A 19,936-nucleotide genomic window follows, 5' to 3' on the forward strand; every position below is an offset into this window, starting at 1 on the left:
TTACATGTATTGGGGGCACATGTGGAAAATAATAAAAATTTAAACACTGAATAATTGTGTATTATTGCTTCTTCTTGTTATACAATCCATACACTTTTCATCAAACTTTAACTATCTTGATTATAAATATATAAATACTGATAACGACCACTTTATATTATGGTACAATAATAATGCTTTGGTAAATTTCGATAGAAATTAATTTTTCCGCGATCACTATAACGATTTCTCAGTGCAATAGAGATTGTAATATCATTGTTATGTGTATTAGGTGAAATACCAAAATAACTATCAATGAATTCAGTTCACATCGCAATTTTATATACGTATAAAAAAATTAAAAAAATTAGATACCTATTATTATGATTGCGAACGATATTAAGGCTGTAGGCGTGCGCGTAGGAGATTTAGAAAATCTAGAGTGGTGGTTTGGGACAAGGAAAGCTGACACCAAATTGTTAGGAGAAAGGCGAAGGAGAAGAAGAAAAAGAAGAAGAGATAGTATCCCAAAGGGCGTGTTGCTATCAACGGACAACGGTTATATTGCTAAGATAAACCTAATAACTTATAACTAAAGCGCGGATTTTTATGTAAAACATGTTTCTAATGGATGTATATGTCGCATCCATATTGCGTTATAGTCCATTTCGTAAAATGGACAGTGTTTATATTCATTTCGCGAAATGGAACCGTGATTTTTCCACTTCAAGTAATAACAAGATATGGTAACATTTCACAAAATGAATACCTAAACTATAGAGATGGAATTCGTCCATCATTTGGATGTCCAAATAGCGAACAAGTTGTTTATGATAAATATGTAAACGATGCAATATTATATATTTACGGTATAACTATGATTACCAATCGATAAGCATCGATTATATTCAGATGTATCATAAAAATTAAGTTAAAAAAAAAAAAAAAAACATTATGCTTATATATTATTATTTTCATAACTGTATTAATCATTATTATATTAGTTTTTTTTTGCATAAAATTATATATTTTGATATAAAAGCATATATTCAAATTTTTAAGATAATATAAGCATCATATTTTGACTATTTTAAAAGAATATAAATCCACGCTCTATTTATAACTATATATATTTATCTGTTCTTCTCTTTCGCCTTTCTCACAACTATTTGGGGTTGGTCATCCTTGTCTTAAACCTCCATTCGTTTCGATTTTCTACATCCTCTACGCACTACCTCTACTTATAATTATATATAATAATAAATATTTTATGTATAGAAATAATAAATAAAATGCATATTAATCGCATATACTGATGTTTTTTAACGCATATGTATACACATATTTGAGTAGTTTTTAGCGCATAAAGTTCCGAGCCTTGGTAATAATATATTATGTATAATGTACGACCGGTTTAGAAGTAAAAGTGCATCATCAGGTACGTACAAAGTCAATAAAATCAGGATTCTGTTTATTTTATTTTTTTTTCTTGACTTTGTATATGCCTGACGATTAATTTTTAATTTGAAACCGGTCATACAATGGACGTACAATAATATTCCATACTACGCATTCATTTATATATTTTACTTAACTATTTATGTACATATTCAACTACGAGTATTAACCATTTCCTTATTTATACCGTATTTCAGTGTTTTGTTAATCAACAACAAATGAAATATTATGAAGTGCGCGATACAATTATTTAAAAATAATAGTTGTTAAAAAAGAAATGTTTTATTTTTTTTAAAAATAATATTGTTAGTCAATGTTTTATGAAACGAAGCGGATAGTTTTACAAAATCATACCTATTGATATTGTTCTCTTTGTATCCTGTTATTTTTTTTTTTTTTTTAGTCTGTTTTTTTTTTCCGTTACATTTTGTAAACGGCCTATTTTTATTGTTTTTGAAGTGCATTGCAACGATGATGGCACAATTCGTTAGGATGCAAGATGAATCCGTCCGTATTGCCAATACGTTTTTAAAACTCGATTCAGCCGTACGATTAAAAAATGATTATACGCGCACGTTAGTACATTTCTTATTCAAGCGAGGTGCGTAAGACACATCACAAATCACCACCCGCACGATGTTCGTCGAACCGAACTCGTTGTGTAAACGTTTACACGTAGGCCACAGGTACCGTTGTATTGATAATGTTGTTTCCCGAGACCGGCAATCCGTTGTCATCAATAATCGATTTCTATCTGGTGCGGACTGCCGGCGTTGAAATACATTTGTCAAAGGCCGCTGTCTCGGGTCCCCCATCACTTCGACCGCGCGGACCTAACCGGACACCATGGAGCTCCGGGTTCGCTAAACACTTTAATGCACGTGGACTGTGCGCCCAAAGGTTAGGGTCGGTGATGAAACGTTCGAGTACGGACCACCGGTAGAACGCGTGAAGTAGCTTACATGCTCGGAATAGTAGAACGGCGTTGGGACGCGATCGATCCGCCGCGGAAATGTATTGAAGGCTGAAAGTAAAATAACAAACGCCGACAGCAAGGGTTCACCGATTAATAGGTAGGTGCTTTCCGCGGGCCACATTAAGGATTCGGAAAATGTTCGCGGGCCATGAAAATTCGAAGCACATTAAATTCATTACGACGCGCCGGTTGGCCAAAACTATTTTATTTCTAAATAAAAAATATCAAAAGAAAATGTACACTTAACTATTGACACCAATGAAAATATAATTGCATCCAACATTTTTATATCAATATTTCGAACGAGAAAAATGGCAGATATTGCCTTGTTTGTGATCGGTACCTTCATCATCGTTTCGTTCGTTGGTGAGTCGGGATCGGAATTTGTTTTTAATATAATTCATTTTTGAAAAAACAGACCCACAGACGTATGTGGAGTCGAACATTGTACACATTTTCACCATCGATAATTTCAGCGTCGGGTATTTATTCTCAGATACATATTTCAACCGAAATCCATCGTGTGTAGAATCAATTTCAGTTTTTGAATACTTTTCATGTTACACATTTTTTAGGACTTCATCTGGTTGGAATTCAATTATTTTCATTTGAAGATATGCTTTTTTGTATTTGAAAACTTTTACTGCTTCGTTAATCCATTCACCATCAGGCTACAGAGTAAAACTACTGTTCAATAATTGTACAACGTTTTGATTTTTTCTGAAATCTGCGAAACGTCTTTCGAATTCAGTATTTAAACTGGCCATAAACGTCGAAAAATTTCTGATATCAATCTCGTCTTTTTCATCAAAAACTTTTTTCAAGCTGGGAAAATGTAAATGTTCATCACAAATATCTTTTAAAAAAAAGTAATTTTCTTCTCTACTTGCGGGCCGGTTAAAATTCATCCACCGGACGACATTTGGTCACACCTGTGCTAGATTTTTCAGAAACGATACAGTCGGTTCCGATCTATTATGTGTAGTCGTAAAAATAATTGACTCACTTCCATTGAAACTTAATTGTTTTAAAGCGACGCGTACGACGTTGAACTGTGAAAACAATAGAATAATTTGATGCGGAATCATTGCGATTTCGGTTATTCAAATGTTACGTACTTAACGTTAAATGCATTTATTGTAATTTTTAACGTTTTATTATTATTAATATTTGATAGTTTGTAATTGTTTCAGGTATGTATATTTATGCGTCTTTCATGGTTATTATTAAAAAATTTTAATTTTTCGAGTGGTACACAATTTTATTTAATAAATATGTCTTTTGATCGAAAATTTATCGTACGTCCGGTATTTTCTAAACTACATTATGATGCAGTGAGATTTACAGCCTTTGGTCGATAGACGATTTACCATTAACAAGGTCTTCCGAGTCAAACTCATCAATGGGTCGATCGACTGTTCTGAACTTCTATCTGAGATCAAATTTAAAATTTCCTCTGTCCAGGTCCACTCTTCCTATCCTTTCATTATTCCACTGTGTATGAAAAATTATTCCCGTAAAAAATCACTAAATAGGATGATGCGTATTGCCAATGAGGAACCGTTTTTTAGTTTTTAAGTTAAATTTATAATTCTTTTTTTTTTTTGTCTTATTTCCCCCTTTTTATTTAAATTGTTATATCTACTAACCGTTTTGTATTGTACTTCTATTATATTAAAATTATATTCTGTATTTTGGGCTGCGGCCTGTATTAAAATAAAATACATTGGTATGCTAATCCCAATAGTCTCTACAACTATTTTATACTTTCTCGAATGACTTTAATTTGACTTAATACTTTTTTTTTATAATTTATTAGTTCATATAAATTACGATGTACACATATTTTATTATTTATTTATTTGTTCAAATCTTACTTGGTAATATTCTCACATGGTTTTCGAAAATTGGTTTACGTAATTCGTCCTACACGTCACTTTCTAATGAAATAATTATCTAATATAATTTATCGGTTTTATCTCACTAATGACGCTTATGTTTTTACATAAAAAATGATGATTATTTTTCGATATTATTAACTCTTGTTGTAGACCGCTAGGTGGTTTGGTAAATGGAGGTCGAACACACAGTAAACGTGAGATGACAAATAAAAAAAAAAAGCTAATTCATGAGGCAGATAGTATATACCTATATATTAAATATGATTATAACTAGTAAAAATGTCACAAAAAAAAAATATTGAAAAACAAAAAAAAAAAGCAATCAGCATCGGTGTGTATGATGTTAATGACATAAACAACAATATAAAACTTATGAATAAAATATTGAGAATGCGTCTATGGTTATACTTTTACATTTTAAATGAAAATTTAATTTAATTTAAAAACAACTAAAATGATTAACAAAATTGTTACAAAATGTAAGTTAAACAATTTAAACCATATTATATGGAAACATATAAAATTCTGATTTCAAAATCTTAAATTACAAATTTCTTATTTCAAAATATAAAATTCTAGTTTTTAGCTTGGAATTGGAGAATCCGTATTTATGTTAATTCATTAATAATTAGTTGAGCTTATTTTCCCTCCGTCCCTCCATCTACTCTAACCAATTTTATTTTTAATCCTATGGATTGAGATAAAATGTGTTAATTTATACATAACGTTAGATACGGGCCGATTTCACAGTTATATACACATGCTTGTTTTATACACATGTGTATAAATTAAACTAAATTAAAATAAAAGGTAATAATAATTGTTAAATAAATGTGAATATTCACGCAACATTTTTTAGCGACTATATATTTTCAATAGTTCGTTTGAGTAAACACCACGGTAACAGTTGGTGTTACATAGTACATAGAAAGGGAAGAGGGAGAAAAAGTGTGCTGTACTGCATGTAAGACGTGAGGTAGTATTTTAAATTTAATGTTAGCAAATAATTTTCACTTTAAATTGGTTTATTTTTCGATCTTTAAGTATCTGCCGAAAATTCAGTGCACCGCAGTGCGGACAATTATTTTTCGAATGCCGCTTCAAAGGCCTACTTTTAATGGAGTGATCATGAAAAGGATAATTTATTTGTGTTAATCTACGTATTAAATTACGAATAAATATAATTTGTACAAACTTGGAGTAACAAATCGGTTAAATATTTTTAAACTTAATACATATGTAAGTCCAATGTTGATATTAGCTTAGATACAACACGGATCAAAAAATATTTGATTTATAGAAATTAGAAACATTAATTTTATTATATTTGTGTAAACAAAAATATCTATTACGTCTCTGGAATACAGTTTTTAACCACATTTAAATAAAAATAATTATCAATTAATTTCGCATTGACAAAAAATACCAACACAAATTACAATAATATGGTAATGAAGGGAAGGCTCATAATTTTTAGAACAAATTTTTTTTTTTTATCTCATCGAAATTCGAATTACTTGAAACTGAAACGTGATATAATATAGAAAACATAGATACAGATTTTTCGCATGAAATTTTATGTTTACAACTAAAGGTATCAATTAATAAAAATACAGAAACTTTGGTATTATATTTTAAATTTGATTACTTAGTATGGTATTGCATTAAAATATCACGGGAAAGAGAATGGGGAAAAAATAGTAAGCAAGAAATTAAAAACAACTAAATACTTACAGTGAAGTTTTTCATCTAAGTTTCCTCTGGACGTCACTGATAGGGCTTTGATGAATTCTTCAAACTCTATGGAGCCATCCTGAAAAACAATATTAGGAATGAAACCCGAGTTAAGCTAATATAAAATGTAAAAAAATATTTTTTAAATTCATGATATATATTTAAAAAATTTTTCATCCATCGATATACCTACGTTTACTATATTACAGTCGTATAATAAGGATAATATTGTGTACATAAATTTTATTATTAGATATACATAATTTAAATTAAAATTTTTACAGTTCATATTCAAATATCTATAAATGCACGGACTAAAAATTATTTATTAATTATATAATTTTTTTGTATAAATAAATAATAAAATATATTAATGTTGCACATATATTTCTTACGTATGTCTGGTTACATAATAATGAGTAATGACAAAAAAAATCAAAACATATATACTTCCTTTTTAACAGTGTTCTACGCGTACTTGGATAAATAATAATATTATATATTATATATCATATAATATACGTATAAGAAACAGTATAAATAACTTTCTACTTATATCCGGAATTTCACATGGTTCTCTAGAACCAAGTTGTTTCAATCAGATTTTGTTTTTTTACTGTTAAAGTTTAGATTAAATTCTAAAATCATAATATTTGTATTTTACTTTATTTTTCATAAGAAGATGTAATGTAATCCATTTATAAAGTTAAATTAACTAGCACACTGCAAGTTAATTGCTAAAGTCGTTAATTCTGTTTTTTAAACTTTCGCCATAATGCAAATTTTTCAACCGTAGAATTCAATCATTACAGTTTTCTAAATAGAAAGATTTTTCACAAGTATAAAATTCAAAATAATAATCCAAATTAATTGGTTAAATGGCTTACTCATTGAGACGGACATCGAAAGTGACTGCCATTTTATCTTTGAAATATTATTTTATTTTGTACTTTGTATAACATAATAATATTTTTAATAAATTGCTGTTTATATTTTTTCGTTTATGGTACTTGGATTTTACATATAGTAAAAAGAAAACTGGATGAAAATAAAATTATTAATATAATAGTTTAGTTGACATTTTTCAAAGGAGGAATGTATGATATGATATTTAAATTTAGCTTATTATAAAATGCTTTTGTGTATGTATGTAGTATCATAATGGTTAGTAGTGGTTACTGGAAAACGTAGTTTGGTAATTGTTACAGGCAATCGTTGACAGTAACCACTTAAACTATACCAAAGGATATTTATACAACATCAAAGAAATAGAAGGCGAAATTCCTTGGTAAGATGAGATTTCACGGTAAGGTGAGATACAGGGATGGGTGAAGAATATTGGGGTTTTCGTTCTTTAAGCTTGAAACGAACGTACCGTTGCTTTCGATAAAATAACTTTGAGTAAAAGAGGTTTATGAGCTCACATTTCTTATGATGGTTAATATAGTAGAAAACCATATTTTTCAATAAGCTACATTAAACGTTTAATGTTCTAAATTTTAAAAAAATAAAATAAAAAAAAACATCTAAAATTTGAGAAAATTTCAAATTTCAAATAAACAGCAAAAATTTCATAAAAATATTTCGATTCTGAAATGTTTTTGATTAAATAACTATTATTATGTAATGTCAATTCTTGGAAATATCTGATTTTCTGAAAATTTCATTCTGTAATGTTTGTAAAACATTTTTGCGACTTTCCAGCAACATTTCCTATATTGAGTACCAAGAAAATCTTATGAATAATCTTGTATATAATTTACAAGATTTATGTAAAAAAAAAAATGAAAGTTTTATGAATTTCAAATTAAAAAAATGTAATGGATTTTTCATGATTTTATTGTTTTGTTAAAATTTAATATTCAAACGATTGTAAAACTTTTTATTACTATTACTTACTTAGTGATTTCTATGAGGAACTTCAATTTTCACGGCTTTTTGTTAAACTAAATTTATTTTGTCAACATTTTCGAAAAAAGTAAAAAAAAACACGAAGAGTTCAGTGTTATATAGTTCAGTTGAAAACTATACCAAGTATAGAAAACAGTGATATAAGTATTCTGTGAAAATTAATTGAACTCAATTAAATTAAATTTATTTTATTTTCAATATATATAATGAGAGTCCGGTATATTTGTGTAAAAATAAAATGTAAAACAAAAATGTCCAAAATATAAAATTTTTATATATAAATTCATTTATTTATAGATAAATTCGAGGAAACTGGCTCAATTGCGGATAGAAAGCCACCCATCAGAGGAACATTCGATCTCTAGCAAACTTTGCTAGTGCAAGACAGTGTTAAAGTGAGTCCGCATAAGTCTGTTCGCCGTCATTCATAGCAACTGGATATGTCACGAAGTTCTGTTTATCGAATTTTGAAAAACGAGCTTCATCTGCATCCGTTTAAGATCCAATTGACACAGGAATTGAAGCCAACAGATCATGGCAAGATAATTATTTGCACAATGGATTTTGAGCCAACCACACGCAGACTTCATTAGCAGGATAATCTTCAGTGATGGGGCTTACTTCCACCTCCCAGGGTATGTTAATAAGCAAAAATGTCGAATTTGTTTATGTAAATATTCTGCAAGATATCCATCGATTGAAGGAATAAACAGGCAGGTAATTAGCGTGTACGCAAAAATTAATAAATATATATATATATATATTGCTTTTAAAAATGTTATTCAAATGAGTATGCATGATTTTCACATGTAAAATAAAAATGTTTAGAACTATGTACATACAATTTTGTATTCACAATTAACCAAAACTAATGATGATTTTCAAAAAAATTATTAAAATGATGTTAATTGAGGCGTTGGCATGGAAAAGGTACTAAGCCATAAAAACCAAATCTTATAGGAAAAGGAAAAAAACTGTTTTTAGTATTTTTTGAACCTTCTTTTCTATTTTAATTTCTAATTGAATTGTGATAAATCATATTAAACGATAGTTGATAACAATGTTCGTATCAAAAAAAAAAAAAAACAATATTGAGATGGTTTAATACCGTTTCCAAGCCAAAGCACAATGACTCACGACTAGCGTCATCTTGTATTCAACGTAATTCCTAATATATATAAAGAAATTTGATTTAGTTCTTTTACCACGCCATTGACATATGTATTTAATCCGTTTTCAACGAAAAAACGAAAAATTGATTTTTTTCGACTTAATACCTTTTCCATGTCAACGCCTCAATTGATGGTTAATCGTATAACGATGCAATATATACAGTAGTATCTGTTAAAAATGTATTATCTTATTTCATCTTACCGATCCCTCAATCTTATGGGAGAAAAAAAAAGAATCATTTTATTTTTGTGTATGAAACAGAATTAAGTTTAAATAATATACTTATGAGATAATGAGTTAAGGCAATAAGAACAAATAATTCTTAACGCTAAACGTCTCAAGTCGCGATGCTAATATTATATAGACGGTAAATATATAATTCGTTAAATTCTTATAACGATGGTGACGAAATGGTCATTTGACATTCATTCGGAATGCTTTTGCGTTTAGCTTAAGTAAAGACAGATATTGATTAAATAATATTGATGATGGAGGTTCCAAATTAGTGTCATTAATGTTATATTGTATTAAGCAATTATTGTGTTTATAAAACGTGTAAAATCACAAATCATATTGTTTATGAATGTCATGAAATAAAACACTTAAAAATTTGATTTGATGAATAATAACATTCGCGTTTAAACGTTTTAATGAAATACTCGTCAATAAAATACGTCAATCATTTTATTTTATTAAATTTCATTACTCTAATGACCCGATTGCATTCCAGTTAAAATAGACGTGTAACCTATTCAATTGAACTGTGTGTCCACATAAATTGTACATCTGCGTCGGTGGCCTGTTTGGCTTTGTTTGAATATATGAAAATTACAACGACAATGTTTTGGCGGCCGGAAAAAAAAAATGAAACCCGTTAATAAAAAAGTCTTGTTGAATCATGATCAAAAAGATTATATAGACATAAATGGAAGTACGTGCAAAAGTAATTTATTTAATAACTCTCGTACGCAGTACAAATGAAATTGAAATTAAAAAAATTCAGGAAAATATCTTCTAGAAAATCAAGAAAACTAATATAAATAAGGTAAATTCGTTTTTATTTTGGTACACGAGTGATTCGATGTAATGAAGTGTATATAATGAATTACAGCATTACGTTTTAAATATGTATTCATTATTATAAATATCAGGTTTTAAGAATTTTTATCCATAGAAAAAGTTTTCCATTTATTTATTTATTTTTGATTCATTTTTGTAGATTAAAACATCAACTCATTAGTTTTATACACGAAAGTAATTACATAAAACATTCACCGATCAAATTGAAATGTCTATTATTTTATTACCTTGATAAGTTTTACAAATTTTAAGACATGTTTAAAATGTAATTAATATAGAAGCTATTAAAAAATCAAATATATTGCCATAGTGTTAAGGACACATTGTTGGAAAAAATCACATAATATTACTATCTCAAGTATTTTAAATACATAAAAACTTAAATTGTCAATTAATTATAATCCCAAGTTTGTTAAAGTTAACAGTTTGATGAAGTTTTTTCGATGTCATTATACTTTTTGACGTTTTTAGAATCAAGGGAAAAAAATCTAGTTATGCATATTGATGAAGTAATTTTTAAGTCACTATGAATTATTTTGGTATTAACCATATTACGAAAACTGTTCATTACTTTCGGCACGAAAAACGAATGTAATTTATAATTTATACAAACAAAATTAAACTTATACATACATACATGCAATACACACTATACACTTAGAAACACATAGAAACTTAGTTTATGATACTTTATGGTTTATTTAATAATCGAACACATAACTGTGTAATTTAACATAACCCAAACCTAAGTTTCGTTTGGTTAACTGCGTACATAAATACCACAATACGGTTTGCTCGTTTTAAATATGATGTGATTTGGAAACCACCAATCCTACCAGTACCAGGAACTAGTCTAGTGAGGCGGTGTCAATAATATTTAAAAGTAAAAATTCTGGCATTTGGAAATAGTCGACTATGTTACGGTGCGCCGTGGTTTAACGAATACTCTAACAACGGTGCAAGGCGGTTTAATGTAAGGGTCGGAAGTTACTACAACTCATTACCGTGCTCTATGTACGAGTAGTTTACACCGTCGGAACGATAATCACTGTTTATACGTTGAAAGGCTTTAATAATTAAAAACAATGCCGTGGCATACATTAAAATAAAATTATGAATTTAAAACTCTAAATATTGTTTTTTTTCTATTTCTAAATTTTATAAATATTATTATTAGAATCAAATTATAAAAAAATGTTTTCTACGGAATTCTTTTTTGCTTCGTTGAAAACAATATTTATGTTTTTTGTCATTTTCGTCACATCATATACCAGTATCACGAACTTTACTTTTAATATTTCGTAGAATATATGTGTACGTAGCGCTTTGGTGATAATAATTTCTAAATATTTACTCGAACTTTCACTTTCAAAATAACATCTAGGAATTCGTTTTAAAACCATTCAAATGAACTTGCTTGTTTAAAGTTTATGATTTGAGTCTTATTTAATTGATTTTAGCTACTGTTAGTTCTATTGTTTTTCTCGCGATCAAGATCATTTTATTTAAGAACGAAATTCCACAGCAGTCTGTGACTTAACTGTTTTTTTCTAAGAACCTCTCATAATTTTCATACGTCAATAAGATCATTTTTGTTAAAAATTTCCTTTTTTAATCAAGTAAATTGATATTTATTCGAGAAATAAATTCCGTAAACCCTTTTTATTTTCCTTAATTTTCATGATAAATATCTGATCTAAAATGGTTGTCTGCGTTATCCACAACCATTTTTTGGTATTATCGATTGCATGTAAAAAATAAACACACAAACACGCATTCACTTACAATTATTGAGAATCACAGATAATCTTACGGTATTGGGGCTTTTAATTTGTCGAGCACTGAATATTTGTATACATACATATTTACCAATTTACGCATAAACGCATACACCCGGGGAAAATTATAAAATTATGCCCTATCATAGACCAAGAATCAAATACACTGTCCTATAATTGTTTTCTGATAGGATACAATCATACTTACTGATTTTTAAACACATTATCAGTAACAAAGTTAAAAGTATCAATCTAGTAATCAATAATACATCTTATAATACAAAATTTACACCATCTAAAATGTTACGCCCGGGAATGAATCCGCGTCTTCGCCCCTCTAGTTTTACCACTGACTATACGATACATTGTTAAGTATTGTATCGAACACAATTGTGGTCTTGCAACGCCAGATGTAAACTAACGACTTGTGAGTACCTACATCGCGACGAGTGCAGGCTGAGGGGACAACACTCTTTTTACATGATGTTTTGTGAAATTTCGTCGAGTGGCTGTTGCGATGAACATAATTCCCTCGAGTACGACACGAGAGAGAGATAGAGTGAGAGAGAGATAGGGACATTTCAATTCACGCATTTTCGTATTTTTATCAAAAAACGATAAACGTCGTAATAAGAATATGGGAAGATGTACAGTTGAAAATATTATATTTTTTGGGAGGCCAGAGAACAAATGAATAAAACTAATGATATGGATGGTGGCGGCAGAGTTTAGCACCATCTAGACGATGTCTTCTTCCGAATTAGGTGTTTCCGTCTCAAAAATATAATTATTCAATACATTTATACAATTTTAGATCTATATTCGCGGATGTAGAATATTTTTATTTGTTTTTGAACTGAAACAGTTTATAACAGATGCGCAGAGTAGTTTTAATACGAAACACGATTTAAAGAAAATCGTCCTCTACCCATTACTTTGGATTCATATCATTACATTTATATATAATACATTTAACCGTTCTCATCTTGCCTTCTATGTGGCCTATAAGTGTGAATGTTTTGTACCAATTATACGTATATACGTTTATACATTAACGCTGTTGTAACATACTCGACATAATTTACGAGTTTAGTTATACCGTTTTATGAACGCAAATTATGCTTGAAACAGGACACAAAGAGTACCTGCGTCGGGCATAATTGTTCATCCCCTCAGAACACAGGTTTACTTTTATACGAGCATAATATGTACTCATACCGTTTACGTTAATATAATTAAATGTAAATAATATTCATCCGACCAACTGCTAATTCGTTTTCAAAACTTTTGCATCAAAGATTGAAAATCATAGAATTAGTTTGGAGCTTTTAAATTTCAATTTTACACCTCAAAGATAACTGTAAATACAGGTCATCATATCATTGATTTTTATCAGGGACTGATACCGAACCGAAAAGAACCAGTTTCGGAATCAGAACCATTATCAAATTATAGTACTCCAACTTCTTAAAAACTATTGATACAAACTCTAAAGAACACAAATCAGAATCAAATTCTTGTTCGTAAATAATTTTTGTTTTTTTTCGGTTATAATAACATATCGTTATGTCATCAAACATTTAAAAAAAATATATTTAAATAAATATAATTTGTACTAATTGTATTTTTCTTGTAGAATCTTATTTATTTTGGTCTGATAATATGAAGCATAAATTACGAGATTAAAAAAACTAAATATAATAATATCAAAAATAAGTACCTCTTTTGCTAAAGTACTAAGTCGTACAATACGAGTGTCTAAAATATCTACAAATTATACACATATGCCTGTATAATGATAAATATAATGTGATTTTCAGTGTTGTACATAGATAATCAAAACATATCTAGATAAAATAATAGATAACTATTTAAAATACAATTAAATTGATTTAGTTCAAAAACAGTTAATTTTAATAAGTTTCATCATTTAAAAGTTACATTTGTAAAATGGTTAATTTTCTCTAAATAAAAAATAAATTATTATGATTTATTTTATTTAAAATAATCTTTTTTATTCAGTTAATTAAGACGTAAAATAAGTACATAAACATATTTTATTTATTTTATTTTATATTATTGATGATTAATCAGTTGAAAAATTCCAGTATCAAAATTCAACATGATAAACAAAAAATTAATCAACGTATTAAAATTTAAATAATTAATAATAAAAAAATGTACCTATTTTTATTCGTTTATTACTAAATGAACATGATTTAAAAATACACGTATTTAATGTGATAGAAATATACTTAATAGTAACTTTTTATCTAATTTAACCTTATATAATTTTAAAAAACAGTAATAATTATTAGAGCTAATAAACGTCACATTTTTAAATATAAATCATTGATAGTTTATACGATTAAATTATATTTGTATAAAATAAATACATTCATGTTCGTTGTCTTATGAAAAAAGTTACTGTAGCGTACAGTCTTATTTAGACTATACGTAACGTATATAATATATACTATTTATACAGATATATTATGCACACTAATCAGATAGTTAAATAATTATTGACGGCATAGCATTAAATATATTTAACTACAATTTATTTAAAATTTCTACTAATATATTATAAAAATTATGGTTTTCGCCCTCCATCTGTCGAAGAATAACGTATTAAAATATTACAACCTTGCAAGTATAATGTTTTGTTTTTATTTTTTTGTAATATTTAAAGTGTATGCATATATTTGAACCACCCAATATAATTTCCACTGATGCCAATTTATTCTATGATACTCATATATATATATATATATATATATATATAAATGTATAAAACACCAACGAGAATGGGTTGTAAGTTAATAAAACCAAAGTTATTCTTATTGGATTTGGGAATACAGCCTAACCCAAAATTGAAATGTCAACATAATAAAAATAACAAGTCTATTATTGTTGTGTTGTTGTTGTTGTTTATATCGTTTTTTGTTTTGTTAATAATTTTGATCAATGCGAATCGACGTTTACGCAATAAAGATCTACAAAGGAAATATACTATAAATACAACAAATAGTAGACATGTATTGATATATGTATACGTATGTAAATTTCCCCTTGACTTCAACTCTTGGAATATAAACCATAATGATCAAACTAATTTAGAAAGATACAGATCTTAATTGAAATCGAATGAGCAATAAACTCCACACCTATTAAAAAAATAGGTTACCATAGTCATGATCATGGGGGGAGAGAGAGAGAGAGAGGTGTACCCGGTCATCTCCCAAAATGTTGTAAACAAGGCCCTACAATTTAAGTTTAATAGTAAAGGGCCCGTATTTAAACTGATGTTGATCAAATCTTCAAATTCTCCAACTATTACTTTCCATTCGATTATCGCTTCTTCGTGTATGACTCAAAATTGACGGGTCAAGTATGATTCAAGAAATGCACACCAAGTATATGACAGCTAATCACGCAGTTTGATGAAGAATCCTTTGTGTCAGACTTTGTCAAAAGCCTAGGCCATTTCAAGGAATACTCCACAGTAGTACTTTTTTTTTTCAAGAGCATTACTAATCACATTATTAACTCGATGTACTTGATCGATTGTTGAATGTTAGTTGCGGAATCCAAACTGATGTTCTGGTATAAGATTTTTTTCCTCTATAATCGGTTTTAGGCGTTTAAGTAGAAGTTTCTCTAAAAGTTTAGATAAACTTGGAAGGAGTGATATCGGTCAGTATAATGCGACATTTTTGTGTGGTTATCCTGGTTTGAGCAACATGATAACTTGTGCCCGTTTCCATTGTTCTGGAATGTATTCCATGCGCAAAATTGTATTGTATAAATGTGTAAGATGAATGATAGCCTTCTTTGGAAGTTCTTTCAGTATTTTTGGACTAATTCCATCATAGTCTGGTGATTTTTTTGAGTTTAAGTTGTTATTTATTTCTTTAGCAATTTCTAACTGCGAAAAATGTTTGATTTTTTCACATGCTACATTAAGTGGTTGGCATTGCAAAATGTCGAGCTCAGGGTCAATAGTGTTTGGCATAAATATATGTTCAAGATGCCGAGCATATATTTCGACTTTTTCTTGTTCATTGCGTGCCCAGATACTGTGTTCCTTACGGAGGGGTGGTATCTGTACATGGGACCTCTTCATAAGTCTTGTGGATTTCCATAACGAATAATCGATATTATCCGCCGCAGTGAGATCACTCAAAGTAATAAAATGTTATGCATTTTTAAATATTCAATAATAGAACATGGTGAATCAATTTAATTATATAAAAATGTTTTTAGATACTTAAACATTTATAAATATATTTATGAGTACTAGGGCTATGAAATATTTAAAAAAAAATTTAATTAATTATTATTATCCAATTTTGAATTATTTATCTTACATCTCAAAAGTCTTTGCCAGGAATTTGATTTATGAAAATATAATAACTTAAATATAAATTAAAATATAATTTAATTGTAATTTCAAATAACACAGTAGAACACCATAAAACTATTAGGTTTGCGATTCTAACTATTGAGATTGTGCTGATTATAGGAATACTGCTGTAATATAAAAATTATATAAGTAATATAAACTAAACTAAAAAAAAAAAAAGAACAAAGGGGTATTTTCGGGTGATGGTAAACTGCGGCAAATGAGCCTTTTTCCAAAAGCCGATATGTAAATTGTGGCAAGAAATACTTATATACTTACGATATTAAATACTATATAGTATTTAATATTTTCCAATGTTTACCACCTCCTATGTACGTATATCGTTTAATTATGTTATGTTGCGTTTTACATACAAAATGGTAAGGTAAATCCAAATGTATTTTTAAGTTTTAACAAAATACATTAAATATCGGTTTCTTTACTTTTTATTATACTAGTTAGTACCTACTTACTAGTGATACTCGTAGATGTCAGTAGGAGTAGTTAAAAGTTTAATATTTCGTTCAAAGTGATAGAATTTACAACGATGTTTAGCAAAAATTGTGAACCATTAATAGAGTCAAAAAATGTTAAATTCAAATTTGAATATGAATCAAAAATGGGAACTCACAAGCCGTAACGTAACATAATTGATTAAACGATATACGTATATAGGTATAACTAGGTACATAATATTTACTATATAGTATAGGTATATTGTAGGTGTATAAAATAAATGTATGCAGCTTGCGTTATGTATCTTATCGGTTCTATCGCAGATTGTATAATGTTAAATGTTTTCTTGCCGCAGTTTACACATAGACTCTTAGAAAATGATTAATTTTGCCGCAGTTTATAACAGCCGTATTTTTACACATAAGCATACTTATAATAATGTTAGATCAGTATAAAACGACGGTCAAAATAAATGTTTTTATTGTTTCATAATAATCATGCAAACATTTATAATGTGTATATGTCGTATTCATAATGTCAGAATTTTGATTATTCGGTTTGTATTACAAAAAAAAAAAAAAAAAAATAATAATAATAACAATAATAATTAAATGAGCCACGAATTTCAATTTATTTACCTTATTAATTCTAATTTATTTCTATAAATGCATCATAATGTTTGATAAAAAAATGTCAATATTCCATATATACGGTAATAAGTGCAAAACACTTGCCTAGTATCTTTTTGATGGAATTGACGAAAATTATATAAGTAAAAACTGCAACAATTAAGAAAAGTAAACTCAGTATTCGTTGAATGCATTCCAACGTCGTAATTGCGTTATTTGACGTGTCCATTGAATACAGTGTCTTTGTCGCGGTGCTGCAGCGTTGCCGCGCGTTAAAATAATACAAGCACTCCCTGAGCCTTATCGGGCTCATCACTAGATTTAGTATTTTCTAATATTCCAAAGGTTCGCGTTTTCATGAAGCTTGATAAGTACCATTAGACATTTTATATCGCCCTACACTGTAAATTACCTTCAATATTTCTACGTGTTGTATAGAATCTGATTAATTTGCTGGTTATTTTGATTTTAACCAAACAGATTTTTATTGGTTATCTTAGGTTTTAAATTCTTGTGATTGGAGCGGAATTTTAAGCAGTTCAGACATTTATGTAACCACCACTTGTTTTTACTCAACACTGAACATTCACAATGAATTAGTCGCTCATAAAATTAACTAACCTAACTTTTTAATATAATAGCATATCATTTTTTTAATGATTGACACACAATGTTGGTACATAATACAATATATGATTTATATTTAATTATGATATTTGATTCGTTCCCCAGTTCAATACGAATTTTATTTTTTAATATTTATAATTTATTTTTCATAAATTGTTTTTTTTTTTGTTATCAATCAATCGCTGACTGATTATTTTACCACAACCAATATTTGGGAATCTCGAAATATAATATTCATCATTAATTTATTTGAAAGATTTTGGTAAAAATAATGAATATTTAATGAAAAATACTAGTAATAATACTAATAATAACCAATACATCTATAAGTAGCTAAATTATTAAAAATATAATTGAAATTACATGATTTTAAAATTGGAAAATATTTAAATGATCTTAATTATTTAAAGTTAAATTACATAGTCATATATGGTATAAGGCATCAAAAACCATAAACATAAAACAGTACACTATTGGTTGTACTCAAAATTAAAACAAAATTGATTTGATATAAAAATAAATAATTTTATAATTTATTTAAAATCGGTTACTTAACAATTAATGGATAACTATACAGTTCGTTAAACATAGGTTAATAGAAGCAAAATCAATGTGAATAATATAATAAATTAAAAATCAAGATAATACACAAAACAAACAGTATTAGAACATTGTTCAATGTATTTTAAAAATAAGCTATAGTAATCTTTTTAATGAATCTGACAATAAAATGATGAAATAAAAAAAAAATATGTACACATAAAATAATGAGTTTTTACATTAAAAGTTGATGGTTAAGACTAGACTCTGAAAGCACATTAATATAAACTGTAAATAAAGTATAGTTAATAAAAAAAATTATGTAATTAAAACTTATCTGACCATCTATCGTCACATTTAAATGAGAGAATAAACGCGCGAGCCGTTCTCTAAGATAATTCACTAAATGATCCAGATTAGAAACATGTTATTGGTTTTTGAATATGATAGTGTCGAGCAAAAATAAATAATAACATTTATATAATATATACTAAAACCTTGGTTATGTACTTTGGCCACCAGTTTAAAATGTAACATGATCAATAATTAAAGTTTTATATTTTAATAAATTATATATTAACGTAGTAGAAAGAAAAGTTTTCGGAATTTATTTATAGAAAAATAATATTTTTCTTATTAAATATCTGATTGTTGGAACATGAAATTAGGCTTAATTCTCTATCTATAGGTTTAGTCTTTAAAACTACATTAGTCTCGCGTTTGTCGTAATCCTATGCATACGAAACAGAGTTAGCGCGTTTTTTAAAATATCACAATTCGAACAACGGGCTTAGATTATATTTTGTTTTAAGCTTGGTAAAACTTAAAGTCACTTGTAATTCTTACTAAATGGAAAAATACCAGTAGTCAATCCCGGTTTTTATATTGAAGTTTTAAAACGTTCAAGAAGTTCGATTAATCGAAAAAGACCAGAAAAATGGTTGGTTTTCGCATCACGATAATGCACAGTGTCACTCATTTTTTGACGTTCTGAAATGTTTAGCAGATAAAAAAAATGTCCACAATTCCACAAACCTCATATACACCAAATATTGCACAGTGTGACTTCTGGCTACTTCCAAAATTAAAACTTGATCTCAAAGCTCAACATTTTGCCATAACTGAAGATATAAAAACTAATGCGATAGAAAATCCCTAGGCCACATCAATAAAGGGTATGAAATATATTAAAGTTGTTAACAATTCGTTAGAGTTAGTGTGTCTGCGTAGAAAGATGATATTTTGAAATAGATTAAGTTAATTTAAGTTCAAATTGTATAATAAAATAA

The 19,936-nt window shown here is 28.0% G+C and overlaps 1 protein-coding gene across 1 annotated transcript in view; it reads right to left on the reverse strand.

Annotated features, from left to right (window-relative positions):
• Positions 1-19,936, reverse strand: part of LOC112686155 (frequenin-1) — a 176,647-nt gene that overhangs the window by 77,305 nt on the left and 79,406 nt on the right. The window contains exon 6 of the mRNA XM_025558338.1: positions 6,049-6,127. Within this exon, the coding sequence (XP_025414123.1) occupies positions 6,049-6,127 (79 nt within the window). The remainder of the gene's footprint in view (positions 1-6,048; positions 6,128-19,936) is intronic.

Source organism: Sipha flava, unplaced genomic scaffold (genome assembly GCF_003268045.1).
Source record: "Sipha flava isolate LNK unplaced genomic scaffold, YSA_version1 2_pilon_pilon, whole genome shotgun sequence".
NCBI classification, from domain to species: Eukaryota; Metazoa; Arthropoda; class Insecta; order Hemiptera; family Aphididae; genus Sipha; species Sipha flava.